This window comes from Bacillus rossius, chromosome 6, assembly GCF_032445375.1.
Source record: "Bacillus rossius redtenbacheri isolate Brsri chromosome 6, Brsri_v3, whole genome shotgun sequence".
Taxonomy (NCBI): domain Eukaryota; kingdom Metazoa; phylum Arthropoda; class Insecta; order Phasmatodea; family Bacillidae; genus Bacillus; species Bacillus rossius.
This window is the reverse complement of record NC_086334.1, coordinates 78,548,457-78,573,290: the sequence shown is the minus strand read 5'-3', so window position 1 is coordinate 78,573,290 and position 24,834 is coordinate 78,548,457. Positions and strand designations below refer to the sequence as shown.

General features: G+C 40.0%; 1 protein-coding gene across 6 annotated transcripts in view; it reads right to left on the bottom strand.

Annotated features, from left to right (window-relative positions):
• LOC134533325 (glutamate receptor ionotropic, kainate 2-like) overlaps positions 1-24,834 on the bottom strand; it is a 406,907-nt gene that overhangs the window by 72,122 nt on the left and 309,951 nt on the right. For all 6 annotated transcript variants that reach the window (XM_063370828.1, XM_063370827.1, XM_063370832.1 and 3 more), the window contains 2 exons: positions 6,820-7,023; positions 6,519-6,603 (listed from right to left, as the gene is read on the bottom strand). In XM_063370828.1, coding sequence (XP_063226898.1) covers positions 6,519-6,603; positions 6,820-7,023 — 289 coding nt within the window. The remainder of the gene's footprint in view (positions 1-6,518; positions 6,604-6,819; positions 7,024-24,834) is intronic.

Below are 24,834 nucleotides of genomic sequence, written 5' to 3'. Positions count from 1 at the left end.
GGAGTAAATATATTTTCATTTCTAATGTGGTTACAACTTCCTTCGTTTGTTTTAAATTTTAAATTATTATCTTGATCTAGATCAGTAATTTTAGCATTAGCTTTTTCGCCTTCGTTCCTCTTCCGCGATGTTGTAGCCCAGTCTTCGTTATCTTTATTCATCTTAATTGTTCAGGTCTTGTAATGTCTATCCAAGTAATATCTTCTACCAAAGGATTTCTGACACTGACTGCAATGAAATGGTTTTTGACAAGGACCCAAATTACACTCGCTTCTCTCATGTCGTTTAGCATTCTTTCTCAAGGTAAACACCTTGCTACAGTATCTACAGTGATGACGTTTCGATACAGCATCAAATCCCGAATCAGGATTCATATTAGTTACTGAGACTAATGCCAGATGCAAACTAAGAGTTTTAAATTAGATATATTACTTAAATAGATTTTTTAATTATTTCATCAGCGAGAATTAATTTATCTCATTCAAAGGTACTTGTTGCAAGTAGTTCTGCTTTTCAACAACAGATGTCGCTACATGTTACTTGCAGGTAAATAATATTTAGTTCTTTTATGCGGGATGCGGGATGCTCACTAACGATCGCAATAGAACGATGGCTTCGCTAGACTCCAAGGAGAAGGAAGTTCGTCCATCCTGTTAGTGCTTCTTAGATTTCTCAGAGATAATTTGACTGAGTAATGATATATATATTTTTTAAATTTCCACCTGATAAAAATATTACAAGTGATGATTAAGTAGCAGAAGTTCACTAATTATATGCAACCTTGAATAAAAAATGACATGCTTCATTAAGTAAAAAAATCCTTCATGCAGAGATAAATTCCTCATCAGTAACCAGAAGCACTCGGAGAAAACCATCAGATGTCTAGTCAGGAATAATCAGAAGCACCCAGAGAAAACCATCAAAATACTGTCAAGAATAATCAGGAGCACACGGAGAAATCCACCATAATACTGTCAAGAATAAACTGGAGCACACGGAGAAAACCGCCATAATATTGACAAGAATAATCGGAAGCACACGGAGAAAACCGCCACAAGTTTTCTTTGATATCATAAAATTTTCAGGAAAAAATAATAATAAATAAAAATAAATTAATAAAAAATTTTAAAAAATAAAATAAAAAAATACATAAAATTCTGGCTTGTACTAGAACTATATCTTTGTTCAACAATGAGAAGTTCACAAGCTAGCAGAATCTGTTTATGTATTTTTTTATTTTATTTTTTAAAATTTTTTATTAATTTATTTTTATTTATTATTATTTTTTCCTGAAAATTTTATGATATCAAAGAAAACTTGTGGCGGTTTTCTCCGTGTGCTTCCGATTATTCTTGTCAATATTATGGCGGTTTTCTCCGTGTGCTCCAGTTTATTCTTGACAGTATTATGGTGGTTTTCTCCGTGTGCTCCTGATTATTCTTGACAATATTTTGATGGTTTTCTCTGGGTGCTTCTGATTATTCCTGACTAGACATCTGATGGTTTTCTCCGAGTGCTTCTGGTTACTGATGAGGAATTTATCTCTGCATGAAGGATTTTTTTACTTAATGAAGCATGTCATTTTTTATTCAAGGTTGCATATAATTAGTGAACTTCTGCTACTTAATCATCACTTGTAATATTTTTATCAGGTGGAAATTTAAAAAATATATATATCATTACTCAGTCAAATTATCTCTGAGAAATCTAAGAAGCACTAACAGGATGGACGAACTTCCTTCTCCTTGGAGTCTAGCGATGCCATCGTTCGATTGGGATCGTTAGTGAGCATCCCGCATCCCGCATAAAAGAACTAAATATTATTTACCTGCAAGTAACATGTAGCGACATCTGTTGTTGAAAAGCAGAACTACTTGCAACAAGTACCTTTGAATGAGATAAATTAATTCTCGCTGATGAAATAATTAAAAAAATATATTTAAGTAATATATCTAATTTAAAACTCTTAGTTTGCATCTGGCATTAGTCTCAGTAACTAATATGAATCCTGATTCGGGATTTGATGCTGTATCGAAACGTCATCACTGTAGATACTGTAGCAAGGTGTTTACCTTGAGAAAGAATGCTAAACGACATGAGAGAAGCGAGTGTAATTTGGGTCCTTGTCAAAAACCATTTCATTGCAGTCAGTGTCAGAAATCCTTTGGTAGAAGATATTACTTGGATAGACATTACAAGACCTGTACAATTAAGATGAATAAAGATAACGAAGACTGGGCTACAACATCGCGGAAGAGGAACGAAGGCGAAAAAGCTAATGCTAAAATTACTGATCTAGATCAAGATAATAATTTAAAATTTAAAACAAACGAAGGAAGTTGTAACCACATTAGAAATGAAAATATATTTACTCCAATATCTAGTCGTCTCCATGAAAATGAGAAAGATGGAGAACCACCTGAAGCTTACAAGGTCGAAGACTTTGATGAATCATCTGAAGCTGGCATGATTGAAGATTGTGGTGACACATCTGAGGCTGACATGATTGAGTACTGTACTGAAGCACCTAAAGCAGGCAAGATCGAAGACTGTGATGGTGGTCTGAGACCAAAACGATGGAAACGACGTAATAAAATAAATTATCCTGATCAAGTTTGTGGTGCTGACATGATTGAAGACTGTGGTGACACATCTGAAGCTGGCATGAACGAAGACTGTGCTGACACATCTAAGGCTGACATGATTGAGTACTGTGCTGAAGCACCAAAAGCATGCAAGAGCGAAAACTGTGATGGTGGTTTGAGACCAAAACGATGGAAACGTCGTAATAAAATAAATTATCCTGATCAAGCTTGTGATAATCACTGGCACGATGACGAAAGTGACCTTGAGGTTGGTGTTAAAACGAAAGACACCAGAGATAATAATATTTATTATAAACATGCAAGGATGAACGCAGCAGAAGAGATTGATTATACCTCATGGGAAGATCCTTACATATTGGTTGACAGGCTACGACTACTACATGGATCGCTTTGTGCAGGAAACTATTCGAACATTAAAGAAATATCCTTCATACTCAAAGAACTGAGGGAAGCTGGCTACATACAATAATGGCTTAAATTAAATGTATGTGCATAAACTTGAGGATAAATTAATATATTTTCTTTCCAAATGGTATCTACCATTTATCGAAATCTGATTTCTAAATAAAACTTATAACTTAAAGGTGCAAAATATGTTACCACTGCCAGTCAAAATGTATACTAATAAAGACATGTTAGTAATCATGCCAAGTTCGATAAGAAAAGTAATTGGAATCAATTGGAACCAATTGAAGATGGAGCTCTTGGAACAATTGGAGCCTTTTGAAGCAATTGGAGCCTTTTGGAGCCGTTGGAGACATTTGGAGAATATGGAGCCATTTGGAGCATTTGGAGCTGTCAAGCATTTGGAGGTCGTTTGGAGCATTTGGAGCCATTTGGAGCTGTGTTAAGCGTTTGGAGCATTTGGAGCGATTTGGAGCTGTCAAGCATTTGGAGCCATTTGGAGCTGTGTTAAGCATTTGGAGGCTATTGGAGCATTTGGAGCCTTTTTTTGGAGCTGTGTTAAGCATTTGGAGGCTGTTGGAGCATTTGGAGCCTTTTTTGGAGCTGTGTTAAGCATTTGGAGCCGTTGGAGACATTTGGAGGCCGTTTGGAGCCTTGGAGCCATTTGGAGCTGTGTTAAGCATTTGGAGGCTGTTGGAGCATTTGGAGCCTTTTTTGGAGCTGTTGGAGCATTTGGAGCTGTTGGAGACATTTGGAGCATTTGTGCCATTTGGAGACATTTGGAGCATTTGGAGCCATTTGGAGCATTTGGAGCCATTTGGAGCTGTCAAGCATTTGGAGCCATTTGGAGCTGTGTTAAGCATTTGGAGGCTATTGGAGCATTTGGAACCTTTTTTTTGAGCTGTGTTAAGCATTTGGAGGCTGTTGGAGCATTTGGAGCCTTTTTTGGAGCTGTGTTAAGCATTTGGAGCTGTTGGAGACATTTGGAGGCCGTTTGGAGCATTTGGAGCCATTTGGAGCTGTGTTAAGCATTTGGAGGCTGTTGGAGCATTTGGAGCCGTTTGGAGCATTTGGAGCCATTTGGAGCTGTTTTAAGCATTTGGAGGCAGTTGGAGCCATTTGGAGCTGTGTTAAGCATTTGGAGGCTGTTGGAGCATTTGGAGCCTTTTTTGGAGCTGTTGGAGCATTTGGAGCCATTTGGAGCTGTTTTAAGCATTTGGAGGCAGTTGGAGCCATTTGGAGCCTGTTTGGAGAATTTGGAGCCATTTGGAGCTGTGTTAAGCATTTGGAGGCTATTGGAGCATTTGGAGCCTTTTTTTGGAGCTGTTGGAGCATTTGGAGCCTTTTGAAGCATTTGGAGCCATTTGGAGCTGTCAAGCATTTGGAGGTTGTTGGAACTGTTGGAGCCATTTGAAGACCGTTTGTAGCATTTGGAGCCATTTGAAGACCGTTTGTAGCATTTGGAGCCATTTGGAGCTAAGAAGTAGTCGTTGCACGTCTATGAAGCTCTAAATGATAATAAGATTGCTGGCTTTCGCAAGTGATTCTGTAGTAGGATAGAAATTGTGTAATAAATATTATGTTTGTAAAAGACTTTGATGTGTTTTATTTCTCGAACCTTACACTTTTCTGGTACTTTTTTTAAATTAAAGTTGATTTGTATCGGTCAGGGATCGAACCAAGGACCTTAGTCGATCTAATCAATCAGTATATAGATAACAAATTTATTTAATGAATTTTGAACTTTTTCCCGAATCTCTAGCATTACAATTACGAATTTCCAATATGGTGGTCTTGATGTCTGATAGGATAATGGTAGTAGAGGATTTAAGGTCTCTAAGAATTTTGAACATGGTTTATTGAAATTATTATTTTTTACATAAATTTAAACATTATTGCATCATTCAGGGATCGAACCAAGGACTGGAGCGGATCGAATCAATATGTAAGTTAATGAGTGATTTTTTTGATGAATTTTGGATTTTTTCCCGCTTTTCTAGCTACATTATTACATGATTTCAAGATGGCGGTCGAATTTCAAGATGGCGGGGGCACCTCGGTAATAAATGATTACTGCACTGTAGCGGGTTAGAATAAAATTATCCAGATGGAAATGTACTCCATAATACAAGTACACACACAAGATGGTGTACTCCGGCAGGTGGTAGCTCCTGGTAGCATGTACTGAACATAAAATGTCGGATCCATGATGGTCGACAAGGACAAAAGTCAAATTTCAAGGACAAAGTCAAATTTCAAGGTCAAGGTCAAATCTCAAGGTCAAGGTCAAATTTCAAGGTCAATGTTCAAGGTCAAGGTCAAAGTTCAAGGTCAAGGACAAAGGTGTGGTGACTAGATACTTATACTAACATGGTATCAGCACACTCTAGCGGACGAAAACATGATGATCTCCAGCGGGTGATTTCAAGATGGCGGTCGTCACGAAAAGTGCAACGGTGGTTTTAAGGATATTTTTATTATTTAATTAGGTTGATTAATTTTTTTAATGATTTTTAAATTTTTTCCCGAATCTCTAGCATTAAAATTACGGATTTTCAAGATGGCGTCTAAATTTTAAGATGGCGACCATAACGATAATTGCAACATTAATAGGATCCAATATGGTGGTCGTAACATAAAGTGTAACGATGGTATAGTACTCAACCAAGATGGCGGGTGTAACGAAATATGCAACATTTATATAATCCAAGATGGCGACCGTAACGATAACTTCAACAGTGGTTTTTAAGATTTTTATTATTTATTCGATTAAATAATTTTTTTTAATGATTTTTAAAAATTTTCCCCGATTTTCTAACATAAAAATTGCGGATTTTCAAGATGACGGATGTAACGAAAATTGCAACGGTGACGTCATCATCCTATAAATGGCTTAACGTTGGCTTGAGTTAAGGATGCTTAAGGCAGTTTTAGGAATTTTCAGCCGCTGGGATTTTTAAGGAATAAAACGGGAAATTTTCCCTCGAAACGGGAATTTTTCCCTCGAAAACGGGAAATTTTTTCTTAAAACGGGAAATTTTGAGTCATTTTGAGTAATTTTTGAGGAATTTTGAGGGATTTTTGCCGCCGTGTCGTCACAAATCCAAGATGGCGGACGCCGACACCACCACCACATCCTGCATCCTGATCTCGGAGCCCCTATTATATACTACTGTGATGGCAAAATTTTTCTCGATTTTCTAGTATAAAAGTTACTGATTTTCTAAACCGTGGCCCTAACGAAAATTGAAACGGTTATGTCATAATATTCAAAATGACGGAAAGTTCTAGAAAACAAAATGGTAGAAAATTATAGAAAAAAATTTCAAAGTGAAATTTAAAATGGCAGATTCCAAAATGACGGATCCAAGAGGGCCACCGGAGTCCAGTTCAAATGTTAAGGTCACAGGTCAAGTTCAAAGTCAAAACCAAAATCATCCACGATGGTCACCATGACGTCACAATGCAAGATGGCTCCTCGGAACGGCCAATGAGCTGTATAAATACCCAGGTTCATGAAGGGCGCCGAGAAGTCCACCGCTGATCCCCGGCTGTAGGTGATCGTGAGGTCGCAGATGCCCATGTCAGCTCTCTGTAAAGTAGCCAAGCATGTGTGTAAAACTTCTGCAGCAAGTCTCTGGCAAATTTAATACGTATGAAATCGTTCAATATCACACTAATCGAGACAAAAAATAGTTTTGAATAACATTTTAGTCATCTTCGAAACAATTTTCAATTGGGATGCAATTTCATTTGCAATAAATGTGATTGAAATTTTCAAATTTTTACTGACGGTAATAAATCTTACCCTGCTAATAACTTCTCCCATGATCCCGTTCCACTGTCCAGTTTCTGTGTTCAATTTTCCATGCTGATTATCCTGCACTATTTTAAACTCATATGCCTTAAAATGACAGAATTTCGCTACTGCGTCGATCAGGTCCAGGGAGAAGCCTTCGAAGCGGTCATTGCCCGAAGCACTTCGGTTCTTCCAGTCGAGGTACGGTTTCCCCTGAAACAATATACAAGCATGTTGAACATGAGAGCAGTACCACCACCGCCACAATGACGCTGCGTGCTTGGCCGGATTCGGTCGGCCGCGCATCGACACGGAGGCAGCGAAGCTATAGCTGTATCCGAATATACATAGCACAGACAACCGCACATCGCGTGGAGTGGGATGGGGTCTTTGACCGACCTCTCTGACGTCACGACGGTCATTTTGGACTTAAAAAATTACTCATAATTACTCAGAATTAAATTAAAATGACTCAAAATTCCTAGAAAAAAAAATCCATTTTCGTGGGATAATATTCCGTTTTGAGGGAAAATTTACTGTTTATTGTTCTTAAAAATTACAGCGCTTGAAATGTCCATATTGAGTTTTAAGAATCCATATCTACAGCCTCCTATAGCCTCTGATGACGTAATGGATTATGACGGCATCTTTTCAATTTTCGTTACGGCTGCCATCTTGAATTTACGTAATTATTATCAGTTTTTAATAGAAAAAATTTTAAAATCTAAAAAAATTTCAATTATCAAATTTTAATATAAAAAATATGTAGAAGTCGCAATTTCGTCCATCATTCGAGCCTGGTGAAGACAAAAATTAAAATGACAACAGATCCTTCCTCCACGGAGGCCACAGTCTGACAGACATCCCACCACTAATGCCATAGTATGTATATCGCTAGCTAGTGTGACATCATATCTGCCATCTAGAAATACTATAATTATTATACGACTTTAATGAAAATATCTAAAATTTATGAAACAAATAATCAAAAGATTATTTTAAGACACACTTGAAGTTGCGTTATGGTCGCCATCTTGGATTCTAGAAAGTTGCAAGTTTCGTTATGTCCGCCATATTGGTTGTGTATGACATAATCGTTGCGCATTTCGTTATGGACACTATCTTGGATTATAGATTGTTGCATTTTTTTATGCTCCACCATCTTGAAAGCCCGTAGTTTTATGTTAGAAAATCGGGAAAAAATTTTAAATTCATAAAAAATGTAATCAAAGTTTAATAAAATAATATTTAAAACACGCACATTTGTCCTTGGTTAGAGCTTGGTGAAGACAAAAATAAAAAATGACAACTGATCCTTCCTCCACGGAAGCCACTGGCAGTCAGACCTCCCACCACTAATGCCTAGGTATATATATATCGTCAGCTAGTATAACGTAATGTCCGCCATCTTGTTTTCATGTGCTGGAGGCTGTTATCTTGTATTCGTCTGCTAGAGTGTGCTACCATCATTTTAGTTTAAAATTTTTCCACTAGAAAGCAGTATTCATTTATTATTATTGAGGTACCCACCACCTTGAAATATGGGCGCCATCTTGGCATTGTGTAATTTGTTACCATGTTGGTAACTGCCTCAACCGTGTGTTTTTACTTGCTGATCACATTATTTGTTTTATATTTATTTAATTTCTTTTTATATTTAATTAATTTAATTTTCTTTTTTTGTACTTAATTGGTAAATTTAATTCCGTGAATTTTTCTGAATTTGCACTGTCGAGCTAGCAAGTATTAAGTTGGTACTCTATACTGCACACTTTCGGTAATGTTCGGGCCGAGCCGAAGATGTCCGAGTGGAAGGCTCCGAGTGAAGACCGCGAGGAAGCGGGACTGCTCGATGTGACGCCGGAGTGGACGTACCGCAAGGGACGAGTGCCTACGCTGAACGAGCGTGGAGGTTGCGACAGCTGGGCCGCGGTGGAGAGACGCGAGGCGATGGACAGAGCTGGTGCCCCGGGGTGGTCAAGTGCCACGGCAGCGGCGGACTCGCTGCGACTCTGAATGTAAGACTAGAGACCCTTATTTATTTTCTGGTGATGGTTCGCCTGGACGGAATGTGGAGAAAATAAATTACAATTTGACTTATTGCTACGTGAAACGATCGTGACTGCGTCTAACGTCATGTGCTAACGTGATTAATATTATCTACAAACTTTAATTACTTCTGAATATACGTGCTCGATATAGCTCTATATATTGGTGCAAAAACAATATGGAAAATACCGTTCGGTAAAAATTGCCATATAGACATTTTGTTAGAACTTTCATAATAATATTTCCTTTTTTTAGTAAATCCATGCGCATGGTGCTGTTGCTATTATATACCCTGTATCACTTATTACTTTTTCATGTCAGAGCTAATTGTATATTCTTATTGTACGGCGTCATCACGCGCGGTGATAGTATTGCAGTAAACCCTTACACCGTACGTCTTTATGAGCTTTACTTTACGTATGGAGCCCCATTGACCCCCTTCAATTGTTGTTTATAGTATCATTTTTTGAATCCCATACACACATGACGGGGAAAGGGCACGTATAAGAAATTTTTCTCTTTTTTCTTTTGCTTCCCTGTGGCGGTGTGTGTGGAAGGTTTTTTGTACACCCCGGTAGAGATCAAGGTTTTTGAGATTGCTGAAGGCCGGAGTTACAAATTATTGAGCTAGAAATTTTGGAAAAATGCCAAAATTCATTATATAAATCGCTTGTTTATTTACTGATTAATTAGAACGAATCCTGTCCTTGGTTCGATCCCTGGGTGATGCAGAAAATTCAATCTTATATAAATAATAATAATTTCAAAAAATATGGTAGAAAGTCTTAAAAGAGGCTTAGGTTCCTCTACAACCAGCCTCCTATAAGCAGTTATATCCACCATCTTGAAAATACATAATAATTAACCTAGAAATCCGGTAATAATTCTAAAATTCATCTAATAATCACTCATTAATATAATGATTTAATCGATGTATTCCTGTCCATGGTTCGATTCTTGGTCAATGCAAAAAAGGTAATTTAATTAAAAATACCTCAAAAGTGACAAGTTCGAAAATAAAATGCTGCAAGTTCTTTTGCAAACATAAATTTTATAATATAATTTAAACTCTACTACAGTGACACTTACTAAAGTAAGCAATCTTATAAACATTTAATTATGCATTGTCTTGAACTGACTAATTCTTAGCTCCAGTCGGTTTACAGAGACCAACTAGATTCTTTGCCCACATAGTTTTTTTTTTCCGACAGAGATTCTAGATACTATATTAAACAGACTGCTTCACATTGTCGAAATTGTAAATGGGAGTATTCACTGTCTTGAATGCATTATTCTTCACGATGTCCTCAAAAAGATATGGTTAGCAATATACTAAGTCGAACCACAAGTTATATTTCAAAGGTCCGTATGTAGCTACTTCATCAATCAGTAAGCTGATTAATAATGTTCTGCCATTTTTGTAACGAACGCTGGATTGCAGAAAACACTCAAAAATGAATTATTAAATTAAGGTTTTGGAAGCGTCAGCCCAGAAAACAAAACAACAACAACAATAATCACAGAGGTGCCCAGACTTCGTACAAAAGAATTTTATTTATAACCTCCTATCAACTCTAGGAGGCTATGTGGATCGGGGATGAGTAATAATGAAATAACAAGACTGGTGGTTTGATTTATATAACTGCCCTTTTACTAAAATAATTTACTTAGGTTTTTTTGTATCATTTAATTACACATGTATTAAAATATATTAATCACAACAAGGAGGGAGCCCCGGGGCAACAAAATATATATAAAAATAAAACTATAATACATCTTGACTTGACACTGGTTTTAAATGAGCTCGAAGGCTCAAAAGAAAGAAACAATTACATTGTGTTTTTAATTTTCTTTTCAAATGAAATTTAATTATATCCTGTGTCCTGGCACCGGAGGTTTTGGCAGATTAAAGTCCAGAAGGAATCATTTTGTGAAAACTTGGATGTAAACTTGGATATAAACTTGGAGTTAAACTTGGAGTTAAACTTGGAGATAAACTTGGAGATAAACTTGGAGATAAACCTGGAGCTAATTTTGGACCTCAACATAGACCCCGCCTGCAACCAAAGTCCCAAATTACTTAGACTGGTTAGCAGGCGGCTAAGTCTGGGCAAGACTATGCCCAGGGAAAGGCAAAAAAAAAAGGGGGGGGGGGGAGGTATGACGACCACTTACCCAAAACAGCAGAGTGAAGTCATGTAGGCTGGCTGCAGGAGCAGAGAAGGCAGCTCGCGGCACGGAAGTTCGCGGTAGTCATGTTGAGAGATAATGAAATAATTAGATTAGCAAAAAAACTATTACAGGAACAAAATTTAAAAATAAGAAGATTGAGGCCTCTATGCCTTGACGTTGGCGACTACATGACGTAGTGTTGAGTCTTGGTCGAACAACAGAGATTGACTCTCGCGGATCGCGACGCGTGGTCCGCACAGACCAGATGCTGCCCGCCGAATCTTCGAAAATGGCTTCGGGGCGCCTAATTAAAGGAAGCAACTGCCCCCAGCCAAAGAAGGGGGGGGGGGGGGGGAGTGGTGATTGCCCGACGGTGTCCGGGAACGCCCGAAGGGGCGAAGCAGACTGCAAAATGTTCGCCGCGCTCTCACACGAGTCACCGGCGAACTAAGATCGCAATCGCACTGCGACTGCTGCCAAGGTCGATTGTGACAAGCTGTCTCTTATTGGAGGGATGAGTAGTGCACTCTGCTGGCCAAGACGAGAACCTGCCTGGAGAGTTACAGAAACGTCTTCTAGAGTGCAGTGGGCGCGCTCGCGACCAGCTCACAAACAAGGTTAGGGATTTTTCCCGCCGCTAGACTTCGCTGAGGGCTCTGTTTGACTAGGGCGAATGTCCTTGAAGAGACAATGTCCCCGCCTGGGTTCACTGGGGGTCTATGCTCCGGGTTGGAGTTCCCGTGAAGCCACAGGTGGGTGATGAGAGGATTGGGGTTTAAATTTGCTAAATCGCCTGGGAAAGGCGTCATGTGGACCGTCCCGAGGCTTCGCCGCTGGCTGTAACCTAGTCCAGTACGTGCTGGCAAAACCCTAACCTATGCTTGCCTCCGAGAAATGAAAGTTGCTAGCAGTGGGCTTGGGGTAGCGTTCGCTAGCACGAAAAGTCATCCTGTTACATGGAGAAAACATGACGCGAACCGCGGCCGAGATGCAGCGATAGCCAATCGTCAGCAAACAGTATCTAATTGAATCCTGCGAACAAGCGCAGGTGCACTGGGTTGCACAAGATTACGTTGGCGCATACAGTAATGGAAACAAAATTAAATGAAACTTAAAAATGCAAATTTATTATTTGTTTTCCTTCTTTAAAAATAAAAATTAAATTTAAATTGTACATTTGTACCTGAAAGTGGCACTGAAACGACACAGACTTCCCCCCTGAAAGACGGAGTCAGGGTGGCCAACTTGAGCCACAAAAAACCTAAGTGACTTACCCTGTACCAGGATCTACTGTAGTAAACTACTTACAACCGATTAAATTTCTTACACTTTTAAATAAGAGCTAAAACTTACAGATAACTTATTGACTAAGTGGGGCCACATAAAACTAGGCATCTTAAGATAACACTTCTTAACTTAAATATCTTATGAACTAGTACCATTGTTTTATTTTTATTTATAATTAGGACCTAGGAATTTTTCTTGAAATATCAACACTGTGTGTTAAGATTGGCATGCCGGAGTATAAGCGCTGTTCCTTGTGTAAGGAAAGTAGTGAAGAGTGCCCTTACTTCATGTCAGGGTGCACCTTCTTCACTTGGGAGATGTGTGTGCGCGCGTGAAATTCGCCAGAACTCGGGTTGGCTAGAGCGACGGTTACTGGCGTGAGGAATCGTTGTATCTGCCAGGGCCATTCCAACGATACGAAAGCTTGGCTGATCGCTTGTCGATAGCCTTGCTTAAGGTGTGTGCCTTGCACAGCACCAAATCAGCTAGTCTGTAGGGATTGGGAGAACGTTTTCTGTTATATTTCTGTCTACTTGCCTCATGGGCTAAGTGCAGGTTTCTACGAGCTCTACTCCAGACTTCCTTAATGTTCCTTGGGTCGTCTGGTAGTAACTCTTTCAAAGACCATTGATTAGAGAGTGGGGTGTTGGGCTGGTAGGTAAACATGAGTTCAAACGGTGTTGTTTTGTGACCTTCATGTCTGGCCGAATTGAAAGCCAATTGTAACCACACGAGGTTAGAGTCCCATTTATCCTGCGAGTTCGCATGAAATGCTATGACAGCAGATCGGAGGTTTCTGTTGAAACGCTCCGCATGCTAAGGCTGGGGATAGTATGGTGTAGTGGTTACATGTTGTATTCCGTGTGAAAAACACATGTTTTTGAAAAGAGTCGATTTAAAGTTTATGTCATTATCGGAAACGATGATGGAAGGAACTCCAGAAATTTTGAAAATGTTTTGTAGGGCTCGAATGGTAATTTCGGCCGTGGCTCTTCTGACTGGAATTAGCCAAACGAATTTTGAAAAGGCGTCTACGCATACCAAAAGCATTGTATTTCCGTCCTTTGATCTTGGGAAGGGTCCCACAAAATCTATGAAAAGCTTTTGCATGGGCCTTTTGGCCACGGCAGAACTTAAATAGCCGAACTGGGTCTGCTGCGCAGGTATACTCAATGCAAATAATTTGCACAGTTTTATCCTTTGAGTAATATCCTTGTGCATCCCGTCCCAGATAAAATTACTACGGATATTTTCAATAGTTTCTAAAATTCCTAAATGTGCGCCCAAAGGTGACGAGTGGTAATACTGAAAAACCATGTCCCTGAGATTTTGAGGTAGGGCTATTCTGAAACTTTTTCCTTGTTGTGTCCTTCGGTAAAGTATGCCTTTTGAAAGTTTGTAATATTTTGGAGGTGAGCCTGATTTTATTTGGTTAATTATGTCTGACAATTGTGGATCAGAATTTTGATTTGATTGTATGTCGGAAAATGCTAGTGGAAAATCTGTTAACAATGTGTGGCAGGCAATGAGATTATTTTCCTGAATATCGGAGTTGGAATGGTTCTCGAACATTCGAGAAAGAGTGTCTGCCACGGTGTTTTGTGAACCACGAATATGTTGGATGTTGAATTTGAGGGAAGCAATTTTTACAATCCAGCGACCTAATTTACCTAATTGCTTCGGATGGGCTAAAAGCCAAGCAAGGGCCTGATTGTCTGTTTCTAGTAGAAATTCTTTATGTTCTAGATATGGCCGAAACTTATCTATGCCGAAAACTACGGTAAGGCACCCAAGTTCGTATACCGAGGAGGCTTTTCTCTCCTGGTGTGTTAGGGTGCGGGAGGCAAAAGCTGCCTGCAACCATCGAATTCTTGGGATAACACTGCACCAATGGCCACACTGGATGCATCGGTTTGCAGAATGAAAGACATACTGAAATCAGCCATTCGGAGCACTGGAGGGCTAGCTATTGCCTGTTTTACGAAATCAAAGGCTTTGTCCTGTTCTGGACCCCAATTGAAAACTGAATTTTTCTTACGTAAAGCATTCAGTGGTGCTGCATGCTCAGCAAAATTAGGTATGAATTTAGCGTAGAAATTTGCCATGCCGATAAATCTGGAAATGCCTTTAGCATCTTTAGGGGGTTGGAAATCCTTTATCACTTGTGTGCGACTTGGGCCTATGGTTACTCCTCGACTTGAAATCAGGTGTCCGAGGAAAGAAATTTCCTGCACTGCAAATTTTACCTTCTTTGTATTGACCGTTAGGCCGTCTTTACTTAGTCGCTCAAGAACTTCTTGCAAATGAGCAATATGCTCTTCAAATTTTCTGAATAAACAACAACGTCATCAAGATAATTAAAAACGAATTTGAATTTCAGGTCGCCGAAAATTTGGTCTAGAAGGCGTGTTAACACTTGCGCGCCTGTGGCTAGACCAAAAGGTACTACTTTGTATTGGTAGAGATTCCACGGAACGCAGAAACCTGTGACGTGTTTTGACTCTGGAGTTAGTGGTATTTGATGATAGGCCGAGTTGAGGTCAAACACACTGAAAAATTTGGCTTTACTGAACCAGTGACATGCCGAATTTAGATCTGGTAATGGTGTCATTTCTACTTCAATTTGACGGTTTACAAGGCGAAAATCGACCACCATGCGGTGACCTTGACCTTGATCTTTGGGTATCAAAAATGCCGGGGAGGCGAAACTGGAGGTGGAAGGTTCGACGACATCTTTGTCTAACAAATTCTGTATGTGATCCCGCATTATCTGCATTTTAGGTTCTAATAATTGATACGGATGACACCTTACTGGGGTTTTGTCCAAAAGCTTAATTTTATATTGTGTGAGATAGGTGCGTCCTAATTTTTCACTCAAAATGTCGGGAAAGTTCATGCATAACTTTTATATTTCTTGTCTATGTTCGGAGTTAAGGTGGGTTAGTGAAATGTTGTTTTCACCTTTAGCATCTCCGTGAATGGCATCTACATTGCTCTGACAGTTTGCGTCAGGTGACACAAAAGAAACAAAAACTTGGTTGTTAAATTTGAAGTGAAATTTTCGTGCTTTCAAATCAATTATCATGCCTGTTTTAACAATGAAATCTGAACCAAAAATTAAATCTGTAGCTAAATCATCTGCTACTAAGAATGGGAAAGTCCAAAAAAACAAGTGGATTTTTACTTTAACAAGGACAATGCGATTTATTTTCAAAGGCTGTTCAGCAGCTGTAAAACACTGTATTTCTATTGGCTCTACCTTTTGAGTCAAACGGTCCTGTTGTAATTTCCTGAACAGCTGGCCTGACACGAATGATCGCACGGATCCAGTATCAATTAGACCTGGGACTTCTTGTTTTCCAATTGTTGTGTTTGCGTAGGGCAAAACTGTGGGTAGATTGGCGAAAATGTTATGACATGTTCGTTTGTCAGTCGTGAGAGGACAGTTACATTTCTTACACCTGGGCGTAACAGTGTTGCTATGATCAGTTTGTTTTCTTTTGTTAATTCTGACTTTCTTGTTTGTTTTGTGTTTTTGTTTTCTTTGTTTATTTTTCCACCGATTTGGGGAAGCTGTGTTTTGTTGTTGTGATTTGTTACTGTCAGATTTATTATTTACGTTTGTGTGGGAGCAAATATTTCTTACAGTAGTTTGGTGTGCTGGCTCAGAGAGGATTCTTTCTGGCCAGTGATTTACACGTTTATTGAATTTTTAGAATAGAGAAAATTTGGCCGATAGTTTGTTGTACGACACTGTTCGATGTAGTGCCCAGACTTCTTACAGTATCTACAAACCGGTATGCCCTCATCTTTGTACTGGGGCTTAGCAAAGGGTTCAGAGTTGTGCCTTGGTTGGAATTGTTTATTAGAAAATTGCTGTTTATTTTCTTTTCCTGTCCATGCGTTGTTGTGGGCGTAGGAATTAGCTTCTCGATTTCGCTGGTGGTCAGCGTATTCTACGTTTGTGTTGGAGATACACAGGCGGTCAAGCTCGGCAAAGTTTTGCGGTCGAGACTGGAAAACTTCCCGCGAAGTTTCCTGCGGATTAATTCCATCAAAGATGTTTGAAACTATCTCGTTCTCAGACACTCGTAACCGAAGAATTTGTGCAGCTAGTTTGATGTCTGCTATGAATTTTGGTAAGGCTTCCCTTCTTTGTTGTAGCCTGTTGTACCATTCCAGTCTGATGTTGGTCATCAAACGGGCTGGAATAAAATCATTTAGTACGTCTTCGTGAAATTGGTCAAATGAATAATTTTGCTCAATTGCGAGCATAACTCGCTCGATCAAGGGTGGTTGTGTGAAGGGGAAAATGATTTCCAGCAGTTCCCGGTCTGGAATATTAGCCTTTTGTTTGATTCTGAGTAAATGCTTGAGGAACTCGATTAGGCTCCTGGGCTCCAATCCAGTGGTTTCCTTGAAATTGGCTAAGAGCCTCTCCACGGGATGTGGAATCTTAGCATAGAAATTGCCTCCAGCTGCTTGATTGGAGGTAGAAAATACAGGTACTGGGTTCGGTGCTGGGGTAGAGGATGGAGGTGGGGCTGGTTGAGGTTGAGGTTGATTTTGAGGTTCATATACCTGCGGGGCCAATGGCAGGTATGTGGTGGCAGGGCTGATGTATGGAAGTTGCGACTCTACCCGGCCACCGGGTGGCACAGATGCTGCATGTGGCAGCGTAGCTGTCAGGGCAGAAGGAAAGGCTATAAGTGGCGAAGCTGACCTTCCAATGGCCGAGGAGGTGGGGTGGGCTTCCGGGGAGGTCTGAAGGGATGAAAAGGCGGACCTGAATTCACGATAGGAGTTGAAAATGGTGGGTGAGGTGGAGGGTAGGTATATGGGTTGGGGCCTGTGGAAAGGGTGAGCTGTGAACGATTGAATGGGATGAGTATATGTAACATTGGTGCTCAGGTGAGTACCAGTCGCCATGATAGTCGCGGAGGGAAACTGCAAGTTAATGGATGTAGGGGTGGTGACAGGGAATGCCTGACGGCGTGGTGTTACGGGGGGCGATGGAGGGGGAGAGGTTAAAGGAGGGGGGGGGGTAGGGAATGAGCTACCTCCGGTTTGCATTTGTTTTGGAGGTGGCTGTACTTGAGTGTCAGTTACTCCTCCTGCCACTGCCTCTACGGGTTCAAGTAATCCTTGATCTATTGCGGCTAGTTTGCTCCGCAATTGGAAGGTTAGACCAGGGATCTGTTGCCTACATTTGTCAATCTCCTTTTGGTAGATCCCATTGAATTTGTTTGCAGCTACTATCTTGAGGTTAGTAAACCTCGTGGCGATATGGCTCAAGCGAGTTAGCGCGTGTAATATGTTGCTCGTATTTGTTTCGTCTGCTACTGAATTAGTATAGCTATAGAGATCTTGAAATTTGTTACAAACACAATTAAATTCATTCAATGGGTCCACGTGCGCGAGATTAGCTATTTGTGGCTGAATCTCTTCTGCGCACACCGCTCGGATTCGCTTCCGAAGCGTGGCCACGTTGCCGAGGTCCGATAAGCCTCGAAACTGTAGTTCATACATAAGCTCGTCACGGAGGAGATACTCCGGCGTCAGCATTGTGTTCATTTTGTCGTTGGATCTTGGTCCAATCTTACAAGGACAAAAAAATACACTAAATTTTGACTTTGATAGGTCTAAAAAAATACCAACAAAGAACTTAAAACTATTGTTTAAAAAGGTACCTTAAATTCTATACATAAGACACTCTTAACTTAACTTAGTTTAATAATATCATCGTTACTCCAGCAGGTCGGAAGTATGTGCCCAAAATAACGAAAAATCTTTGTTTAGAAAACTTTCACTTTATACCTAGGATGGGTCAAACATATGCGTCCTAGCCGGGAATGAAAACTAATTATTACTGCTAGTAGTATATAATAGGGGCTCCGGAAACTGGGTCCTGGGTGTGGAGCTGTGTGTCCGATCCGCCATTTTGGATTGTGACGTCACGGCGGCCATCTTGGATGAGTGTAACGGGACACAGCGTAATGGGACACAACGTAACAGGGCATAACATAACGGGACAAGTAGATCACGGTGACCATCTTGGATCCGCCATTTTGGATGACGTAATTGTGTTCTAGAATATTCCGGCGAAATGTTATCTGCCATTTTGAATTATGACGTCACCGTTGCAATTTCCGTTACGGCCACCATCTTGAAAATCTTTAATTATCATCCGATTTTAAAGAATTTTTTTTAATTATAAAAAAATTCATTTAATAAAAATTTAATAAAAATTAAAAAAAAAAACATTTATGACATGGAGCTCAGAGTCCTCGGTTCGAACCCGACGAGTGCTAAAAAATTAAAAATTGCGACCGATCCAACCCTCACAGTGGCTGCTGGCATACTGACCCCCACCACATGTTTCATAGCATATATATCATCCGGCAGTATGACGTCATGTACGCCATCTTGAAATTTGGACACCATCTTGAAAATCTTTATTTATTATCCGATTTTAATGAAAAAATTTCCAAAATTCATCAAAAAATTTACTTATTTGAATTCTGTTTGATTATATCGATGTACGTCCTTGGTTCGATTCCCGGCGAGAGTAAACGGTCGATCCTACCTCCATGAAAGCTACCTAGACTGATCTACCACCAACAATACCAAGGTATATATCGTCAAATGGTATGAAGTCATGTCCGCCATCTTTTCTTCATACGCTGGAGACCACCATCTTGTTTTCGTCTGCTAGAGTGTGCCGATACCATGTTAGTATAATTATCTGGTCACCATACTTTTGTCCTCAACTGCTGACATTGAACATTGACCTTGGCCTTTGACCTTGACCTTGAAATTTGACTTTGACCTTGAACTTTGACCTGGACCTTGAAATTTTACCTTGACATTGAACTTTGACCTTGACCTTGAAATTTGACCCTGACCTTTAAATTTGTCCTTGATCTTGAAATTTGACCTTGACCTTGAAATTTGACCCTGACCCTGATATTTGACTTTGTCCTTATCGACCATCATGGATCCGACATTTTATGTTCAGTACATGCTACCAGGAGCTACCACCTGCTGGAGCACGCCATCTTGTGTGTGTGTGTACTTGTATTATAGAGTACATTTCCTTTTGGATAGTTTTATTCTAACCCACTACAGTGCAGTAATCATTTATTACGGAGGTGCTCCCGCCATCTTGAAATTCGGCCGCCATCTTGAAATCATGTAATAATGTAGCTAGAAAAGCGGGAAAAAAAATCCAAAATTCATTAAATAAATCACTCATTAACTTACATATCGATTCGATCCGCACCAGTCCTTGGTTCGATCCTCGATCGGTGCAATAATGTTTAATTTTATGAAAAAAAATAGTAATTTAAATAAACCATGTTAAACATTCTTAAAGAGACTTTAAATCCTCTACTACCATCATCCTATCAGACATCAAGACCACCATATTGGAAATTCGTAATTGTAATGCTAGAGATTCGGGAAAAAGTACAAAATTCATTAAATAAATGTGTAATCTATATACTGATTGATTAGATCGACTAAGGTCCTTGGTTCGACCCCTGGCCGATACATAACAACTTTAAATTTAAAAAAGTACCAGAAAAGTGTAAGGTTCGAGAAATAAAACACCACAAAGTCTTTTATAAACATAATATTTATTACACAATTTCTATCCTACTACAGAATCACTTGCGAAAGCCAGCAATCTTATAAACATTTAGCCCTGCATAGACGTCCAACGACTACTTCTTAGCTCCAAATGGCTCCAAATGCTCCAAACGGCCTCAAAACGGCTCCAACAGCTCCAACAGCTCCAAATTCTCCAACTGCCTTTTCTTTCAACAGCTCCAATGATATTGGGCTACAATGCTACGAGTCTAAGAGACTACGAGGCTATTAGGCTACGAGTCTAAAGGGATCTAGCTGGTTCCGAGTTATACATGGCTGCGAGACTGCATGACTAAAAGACCGCATGGCTACGAAACTACATGTCTATAAAGCTACAAGGATACAAGTCTACTCGGCTCCAACACGCAATGTACGCAATGTACGCGCAATACATGCAATTTACACGCAATAAATGTAATGATTACACAGGACACACAGGAAACGGAACGTACACACAGTACACACACAGGAAACGAAACGTACACACAGTACACACAGGAAACGAAACGTACACACAGCACACACAGGAAACGGAACGTACACACAGTACACACAGGAAACGGAACGTACACACTGTACACACAGGAAACGGAACATACACACAGTACACACAGGAAACGGAACGTACACACAGTACACACAGGAAACGGAACGTAAATACAGTACACACAGGAAACGGAACGTACACACAGTACACAAAGGAAACGGAACGTATACACACAGTACACACAGGAAACGGAATGTACACACAGTACACACAGGAAAATGAATGAACACACAGTACACACAGGAAACGGAACGTACACACAGTACACACAGGAAACGGAACGTACACACAGTACACACACAGGAAACGGAACGTACACACAGTACACACAGGAAAACGAACGTACACACAGAAACCGAACGTACACACAGTACACACAGGAAAATGAATGTACACACAGTACACACAGGAAACGGAACGTACACACAGTACACACAGGAAACGGAACGTACACACACAGGAAACGGAACGTACACACAGTACACTCAGGAAAACGAACGTACACACAGAAAACGGAACGTACAGACAGTACACACAGGAAACGGAACGTACACACAGTACACACACACAGGAAACGGAACGTACACACAGTACACACAGGAAACGGAACGTACGCACAGTACACACAGGAAACTGAATGTACACACAGTACACACAGGAAACGGAACGTACACACAGTAAACACAGGAAAATGAATGTACACACAGTACACACAGGAAACGGAACGTACACACAGTACACACAGGAAACGGAACGTACATACAGTACACACACAGGAAACGGAACGTACACACAGTACACACACAGGAAACGGAACGTACACACAGTACACACAGGAAAACGAACGTACACACAGAAAACGGAACGTACAGACAGTACACACAGGAAACGGAACGTACACACAGTACACACACACAGGAAACGGAACGTACACACAGTACACACAGGAAACGGAACGTACGCACAGTACACACAGGAAACTGAATGTACACACAGTACACACAGGAAACGGAACGTACACACAGTAAACACAGGAAAATGAATGTACACACAGTACACACAGGAAACGGAACGTACACACAGTGCACACAGGAAACGGAACGAACACGTAATATTCACGCAATTGACGCACTGTACACGCAAAGTACACGCAATGTACGCAATGTACGCAATATATATATATATGCAATGCACACACAATGACTACGCTTCGTTCGCGCAGGACAAGCATTTAATGAAAACGAAGCACGTTTGGACGGAAATTCTATAAAACGAAAGCTCATTTAACAAAAAAAAAGGCGCATTCTCTCGTTCATTCAACATGGTAGGATGCGATCGTCAATGATAAGTTACGATATAATCTCTCCAACAGTCTATGAATCCAACAGTTAATATTTCCATTAGCCATCGATTCAAACATTCATTGGCTCCAACAGTCATTGGCTCCAACAGTCATTGCCTCCAACAGCCATTGGCTCCAACGGCCTTTTGGTTCATTAGCTCCAATGATATTTGGTTAGAATGCTACGACTCTAAGAGACTATGAGACTACAATTCTACGAGTGTACAAGACTCCTCCAACTACCTTCAAGTGAACAAAGCTCCAACTACTTCAGCAGCATTATGTTATAAGATTACATGACTGCTTGTTTACATAGCTACAAGTCAACGAGGCTACTTAGCTACGTAGCTACAAGTATACGAGGTCATAGACATCATGACTACGCGACTACGAGCCATGAGGTAACGTGACTACGTGACTACGGGTATTCAAGCTTACGAGACTGCGAGGCTACAGAGCTACGAAGCTTCTAGAACGTAAGTATACGAGACTGTGAGAATACAGGACTGCAAGTCTACACGAGTACTTGACTACGAAGCTACAAGTCTACATGGCTCCAATTGCGGCATCTGTCTTCGTCTGAATTTTCTCTTTGACTCCAACTGCTACAGCAGCATTATGCTATAATAGTACAAGGCTACTTGACTACGAAGCTACAAGTCTACAAAAATGGCTTTACTACAGCAATCAGAGTAAACTTAATAATTTCAAAATTCAGGTACAAGACAAAAACTGTTATAGGTGTGAGTAGTTAGGAATAGCCGATCCGAGCACAGAGGCTGGAGGCAAAGGAGCAATGAGCAGTGACCTTTGACCCCTGACGTCACTTCCGGCCGCCTTCTTGGATTACGTCACTTCCGGCCGCCATTATGGATGACCCGGCCGCCATCTTGGATTACGTCACTTCCGGCCGCCATAATTGATTACGTCACTTCCGGCCGCCATCTTGGATTACGTCACTTCCGGCCGCCATAATTGATTACGTCACTTCCGACCGCTATCTTGGATTACATCACTTCCGGCCACCATCTTTGATAACATCATTTCCAAGAATTTCAGCCATCTTGGATTACGTAATTTTACGACCATCATTTTGTCTAGAATGTTCTACCATCCTAGAACTTTCTATTACGTCACTACCAATGAGGCTTCGGATTTAGGATTTTAGCCATTTTGTTTTTCTAGAACTTTCTACCATTACAACATAACTACCATGATTTAGGATTTTACCATTATGCTTTCACCATCTTGGATTACGTAATTTCTGGCCGCTATTTTTAATTCTAGAACTTTCTACTATGTAATTTCCGGCTGCTATTTTTAATTCTAGAACTTTCTACTATGTAATCCATTTTGTTTTCTAGAACTTTCTACTATTACAACATAACTACCAAGATTTAGATTTTCGCCATTTTATATTCTAGAACATGCCCGTCATTTTGAATTCTAGAACTTTATACCATTACATCACAACTAATGAGGATTCAGTTACCATCTCTATTTTTTTTTTTATGCTACTGGCAGCCATCTTGAAATATACTTTTATTACTGAATTTTTTAAATATAATTAAATGCACTATATACAAGCATTTATATAAGTTTCCTTCTAGTGTTGAACATATTGTTCAATGTAATACTTATGTATACCTTAATAACAAACTTTAAAATATTTTTGGTGATAACCACTAGACCATCCTTTTATGTTTTTTTTTTTTTACAACCATGATACTTATATATTTATTTTAAATGTATTGATACCAAGGAACTAAAACTACGAAATAACGTACACCATTTTTGAACAATCACCATATTTATTAATATATATGTACAAAAATTATTTTCGAATCATATTCTTTTCACGACGAATCACGTCTTGGATATCTTCCACTTCTTTCCGAAGCCTCCTGAGTTCGTGCAGAACAGCAGTTATGTCCATGTTCCACGCATCTTGCATGGCTATTCTTTCCGCAGCAATTTCTTCTCGAAAGGCGCGCACCTCTTCAATGACATTTTGAAGAGACGGTCCATCTTCGGCGGCAGCGTCCTCCTCCTCATCTGTTGGTTCCTCCTGCATGTCAGGCGAATCGAGCGTGTACTCGCTCCAGAGCACCGGCGAAAGTTCTTCATCGGACCAGCGACTTATACAGGCATAAGATGCAGCGGGTGATATCGAACGTTGGTCCTCTTCCAACGTTGAATCTATTTGCGATGGTTGCCGATCAACCATTGACGATGTTTCCACTTCGATGACTGCATCAAATACAGCATTCAGTAACGACTCGGCACTGCTGCTCAATGTATCCATGTTGACGTCTACGGTCAAAATGAAGTTAGTCCGGGATCGCATGCCTCTATTTATAGTGGGAAGATAATGTCGCTCATCAGAAGTAAACAAGTCTAGCGATAAGACAAGCAAGTCAAGACCAGCAGTTACTACTTGTCTGTAATGTCAGACATCGGTATCCACGAGTCGTGGCTTTTGTCAAAACCAAGCCAACGTACTAGAACCTTATTTCCTTTACGTCTCAAAACTTTTTCCACCAAATATGTATGCGGAAACTTTGTAGGTTGAATTTCTTCGGCATAAAATCCACCTCGAATAGGATTTCCTTTCATGTCTTCCAGGTAGTACATTCTCGGTTTATAATGACGAATATTTATAACTTTGTAGATTTCCGTGCTCCAATTAGGAGTGTAGCCCTTAACAAATATGCCTTTCTGCTTGGATATTCTGACATAGGATCCTACTCCTGCTTTTACTTTACGAGTATCCAACACTTTAGCATTTTTGAATATGGTCTGAAGTAATGAATTATCCTTGAAATCAACAGGTCTCAATTTTTTAGTACGATGCTGCGTATTATTATAAGTATTTATAAGTCCAGGCAATATTCCTACCCATTTATAATTTCCATGAGACGAAAATTCGCGCCACATAAGTCCCTTTAATGTTCGATTAAAACGCTCAATTATGCTA